The sequence below is a fragment of the Sinocyclocheilus rhinocerous genome, unplaced genomic scaffold, assembly GCF_001515625.1.
Source record: "Sinocyclocheilus rhinocerous isolate Xijiao unplaced genomic scaffold, SAMN03320098_v1.1 scaffold1038, whole genome shotgun sequence".
NCBI lineage: Eukaryota > Metazoa > Chordata > Actinopteri > Cypriniformes > Cyprinidae > Sinocyclocheilus > Sinocyclocheilus rhinocerous.
In genome coordinates, this window is record NW_015632707.1 from 804780 (window position 1) to 809915 (window position 5136).

The window sequence follows — 5136 nt, forward strand, 5'->3', positions numbered from 1 at the left end:
TGGAACTTGATGCGAGCCGCAACCAGCAGCCAGTGCAGGTAGATAAAGAGAGGTGTGACATGGGCTCTTTTTTTTTGCGAGAGGTAGCGGGATCGGTGCCTGCATTCTCCAAGCAGAGACCAATCCTTTGAAGTCGTGGCCTAATGGTTAGAGAGTCGGACTCGTAACCCAAAGGTTGCGGGTTCGAGTCTCGTACCGGCATGGATTGTAGGTGGGGGGAGTGAATGTACAGCGCTCTCTTCCATCTTCAATACCACGACTGAGGTGCCCTTGAGCAAGGCACCGAACCCCCAACTGCTCCCCGGGCGCCGCAGCATAAATGGCTGCCCACTGCTCCGGGTGTGTGTTCACAGTGTGTGTGTGTGTTCACTGCTGTGTGTGTGCACTTAGGATGGGTTAAATGCAGAGCACTAATTCCTAGTATGGGTAACCATACTTGGCCACGTCACCTCACTTTCACCTCACTTGTTTCTAACAAACAAGTCCATCATTCACAAGACGTTGATTGATGGACTGGAGTGGTGTGGATTATTGTGATGTTTTTATCAACTCTCATTCTGACGGCACCCATTCACTGCAGAGGATCCACTGATAAGCAAGTCATGGATTCCAAGATTTCTCCAACAAAGCAATATATTATTTCATAATAATAAAAAAATGCACAAAATTTAAATACACAGTAAAAAAAATAGGTAGACTTCAAAAATAATTTATATTAACTGTCACTGACAAATAAGTTGTCCAAGATGGCGAAATATTTAAAAACAGTTTAAAACATGTGCCATGTTCCTATAATATTTGTATCCATGTTGATTTAAAAAATAAATAAACACGTTTTATACCATTTTCTATAGGAAAGATTTAGTTAATGACTCAATTGGTCTAATCATTAAGTACATAGAAAAAGAAAAAAATATTATTATTAAAAAACACATTTATTTCGTTGTATTTATATCAAAGTGAGCAATTTAAAAGAATGGTATTTAAAAAGACATTTAAAAAAAACGTGTACATCTCGGGCACTTATATTTAGTTTTTATTAATACTGTCGTGCTCAGCTTCCTGTCTGCGCCCGATCTAGTCTGTCGTGCTCAACTGGCTGCGCATGCGCAGTATGAATAGAGAGGCGGCACGCGAGGCCTAGCAACAGCAAACTGTTCTTCTGGCTTATTTTCTCAATGTCCTCTTCATTTAAATAATATCTTTAATCCGAGGGGAAACAACAAACCAAACAAATATGGAGATCGGAACTGAGATCAGCAAGAAAATTAGGGTAAGCCGTTTACAATGCGCAGACCTCGGCAGTGTACCCATTCACTGCAGAGGATCCACTGATAAGCAAGTGATGGATTCCAAGATTTCTCCAAGTCTGATGAAGACACAAACTTGGGGAAAAAAAACATCTTGGATGGACTGAGGGAGAAGGGTGAAGTTTCTTTTTTTTGGGGGGGGTGAACTATTCCTTTAAGTAAAGTAACAATGCAGAGTAAACTAAGAAAGCAGCAATTATATTTAAACAATAAGAATAAATTATACAAATTAGTTGTAATCATTATTATTCAGGGTTAATTTAAATTAGAAGTAAATTCTTCCATCTTCATGCATGTCTAACTGATGTTGTATGGGAAACAGGATCTCTATTAAACGATTTCTGCATTAATATGATGGTTCACTGGCTGTGTTCAGATCAGATGAAACATGTTACTGTGTGTCTCTGTCAGACGAGGAGCTTCCGGATTACATCATGGTCATGGTGGCCAATAAGAAGAACCCAAAGCAGATGGCAGACGACCTGTCCTTGTTTCTAGGCAACAATACAATCAAGTTCACTGTATGGTAGGTGAAAGTCTCCCTATCTACATTGTGATGTTTGTGGTCAGTAAGATTGTTTATTTATTTATTTATTTATTTTAAAGAAGTCTCTTCTGCTTTCCAAAGTTGTATTTATAAAAAAAAAAACTGTAATATTGTGAAATATTATTACAATTTAAAATAACAGTTTTATATTTGAATATATTTCAGAATGTAATTCATTCTTGTGATCAAAGCTGAGTTTTCAGCATCATTACTCCAGTCTTCAGTGTTACATGATCCTTCAGAAATCATTCTAATATGCTGATTTGCTGCTCAAGAAACATTTCTGATTATTATCAGTGTTGAAAACAGTTGTGCTGATAAAGTATAAAACAGTGAAGTAAATGCTGTTTGTGTGTGTTGTAGGTTACATGGTGTTCTGGACAAGCTCAGATCGGTTGCAGTTGGTATGTGTTATGTTGGAGATCATGTTTACAGTCATGTCATGTGACTTTTTACATCCTATCGTGCATGGTTTTATTTTAACTTTTTTTTGCATTCAATATTAGTTAATAACAACTTAACTCAGTGTAGTAATTAAACATTGAATTATATTGTGACCTATTGACTGGAAAATGTGTCAGTTTGTTCCATGTGTATCAGTTTTAAGATTTAATTATATTAAAAAATCATTTTGAATTTGCATTTATTTCTGTAATTTTTAATAATTTTGTAATTTTAATTAGTTCATGTATGTTTCATTTTTATTTCAGTTTTTGTAGATTTCATTTTAATTTTAGTGTCTCAGCTTAAACGTATTAAACTTATCGGTTAGTTGCCAAGGCATCTTTTCTCATTTTTTAGTGTGGTTAAGTCAGTTTACCAATATTTCTATTTGTTTTGCAGAGCCCACATCTCTCCGTCCATCCGTTCTGCACTCAGAGACCAGCATCCCAGCAGAAAACAACAGGAGGGGGGCGGAGCCTCGTGCTCTCCCTGTTTCCAGCTCACATTCTGATAAGCTGGAGGGGCGTGTCTCAAGCTCCGCCCACGAGAACCGCACCAGGTATTTAATTCCCACAAGTGGATCAGCAAATCACTGCAAATTTGTCTTAAAGGGATAGTTCACCCAAAAACGAAAATCTCTGAAGTTGTTTGAAACCTGTCTGAGTTTCTTTCTTCTGCTGAACATAAAAGAATATATTTAGAATTTTGAAGAATGTTGGTAAACAAACAGTTGCTGGTAGCCAGCTAGCCATTGACTTACGTAGTATTTTTCTCCATACTATGGAAATCAATGGCTCCCGTCAACTTTTGGCTGAAATATCTCTTTAACCATGATTACTGATTATAACAAGCTCACCAGTTTTTGTTTAATCTAGCAGGAGAGGCTCTTCTGAAAGACCCTCCAGACTCACTTCCACTGTCAAACCGCTGATGGAGGAGTCATCAGAAGCTGTGATTGACATCAAGCCTGATCTGGACGATGACCTCATTGGCTACGAGCCCCTGGAGCAGAGCTTGACCTCTCAGGCTTTATACAGCCGCTCGACTGCGAACAGGCCACGGCCAGCGCTGGAGTCTTCGAGACAAACTGCGGACGCTTACAGGTCCTCAGACGTCACGAGAGGTCAGGAAAGGTCGGGATCCAGCCGGAGCTACAGGAGCTCAGCGGAGAGCAGCAGGGTGAGTGAATTTGGATATAGTGAAAGCATCAGTTCAGTCCATGATGCCGTAGCTCTTCACCTCAATGAATGGCACCCTCCTGGCAGGAATTGTCCCGGAAACGAAAGGCGCCTGTAGCCAGTTCGGTAGTTCGGGTTCACAGAGGTCATGAACGCGGACAGGAGAGTGATGATCTGAATGAGGAGGAGGATGAAGATGAGGAGGACTACGGTCTTGCCAGCAAAGTGTCTCTGCCATCGAAACCTGAGCGCAAGTACGTTCCTCTCTGAAATAATGGAAAAGAGATTTTTTTTTAAAAATATGGTTATTAATAAATGATTTTTTTACTCCTACCAGATTAATGTGGTGTTTTGTGTGTGTTTTGCAGACCTTCTCTCCCACCAGCCAAACAAGCCAACAAAAATCTGATCCTCAAAGCAATCTCAGAAGCTCAGAAATCCATCAATAAAACCACTACATACACAGGTTCAACATGTGCATTTAATATTATAATTAATAATAATAACAATTGGTTTAACACAGTGTAGTTATTTACAGAGCCTCACACATGACATGCGGATAAAATATATATTGTGGCTTTGAATAAAGAATTTGTTTCTTCTTTTTAGTAAATTGTGGCCATGAAGTACTGATTTGTTCTCTCATTTTGATTTAAGAAAATGAGAGAACAAATTATTACAACGCAGGGCTATTATAGTTAACTAAAACTAAAACTACCGTATTGGCCCGAATATAAGACGACCCTGATTATAAGACGACCCCCCCTTTTTCCAGATGTACCTTTTGGAAAAAGGCTTTTTAAAAACCAAATCTTGTTTTTTCTCAGTAAAACACATTTTGTCTTCAATTATTTTCATATTGCATATTTTTCCTATTTTAATTGGTGTATTATTGACATGTCAAAGTCTAGACCCTGAATATAAGACGACTGCGTTTTTTCAGATGTATTTCCAAGAAAAAAACATCGTCTTATATTCGGGACAATACGGTATTTAAAAAATAATTGTTACTTAAAATAAAATAAACGTTAACTAAAATATAATATAAACATAAAACTTCATATTTCAGCTAGCTACCAAGGCAACGTTTCTAATTTCAATTGAGTCATTTAATTAGTTTGTTTTAATTTAGTAATTTATTTTAATTGTAACTTGATGTACTAGAACGGGGGTCTCCAAAGCTGTAGTTTTAGTTAATAATGATAACCCTTGTTGTGTATTCTCACATCTAGTTCCCCAGCGGCAGACGGTTCCTGTAGCGCCACGGACACGTTCGGCGAGTGACGAGATGAATAATGCTGCAATCCGATTGGTCCAGGAGCACCTGCACGCTCTCACGCCCCAGGACACGCTGCACAATAGTGAGCGTCTGTTGCTTAAAGGGGTCATATGATGCGATTTCTATTTTTCCTTTCTCTTTGGAGTGTTACAAGCTCTTGGTGCATAAAGAAGATCTGTAAAGTTGCAAAGACTAAAGTCTCAAATCCAAAGAGATATTCTTTATAAAAGTTAAGACTCAACCACGCCTTCCTAAAACGCCTCGTTTAAACACACACCCACACGTCTACGTCACTGTGTGGGAAGATTTGCATATCTCCGCCCAAATGTTCACGCAAAGAAAGAAAGCATAACTTTTATTCTCGCTGTAGTATTGTAG

General features: G+C 38.4%; 1 protein-coding gene across 3 annotated transcripts in view; it reads left to right on the plus strand.

Moving 5' to 3' along the window:
* LOC107742714 (zinc finger CCCH domain-containing protein 14-like) overlaps positions 1-5136 on the plus strand; it is a 16566-nt gene that overhangs the window by 3010 nt on the left and 8420 nt on the right. The window contains exons 3-9 of one of the 3 annotated variants that reach the window (XM_016555746.1): positions 1722-1836; positions 2221-2261; positions 2701-2860; positions 3177-3480; positions 3567-3733; positions 3848-3945; positions 4712-4840. In XM_016555746.1, coding sequence (XP_016411232.1) covers positions 1722-1836; positions 2221-2261; positions 2701-2860; positions 3177-3480; positions 3567-3733; positions 3848-3945; positions 4712-4840 — 1014 coding nt within the window. The remainder of the gene's footprint in view (positions 1-1721; positions 1837-2220; positions 2262-2700; positions 2861-3176; positions 3481-3566; positions 3734-3847; positions 3946-4711; positions 4841-5136) is intronic. The other 2 variants (XM_016555747.1, XM_016555748.1) reach the window with 2 other exon arrangements.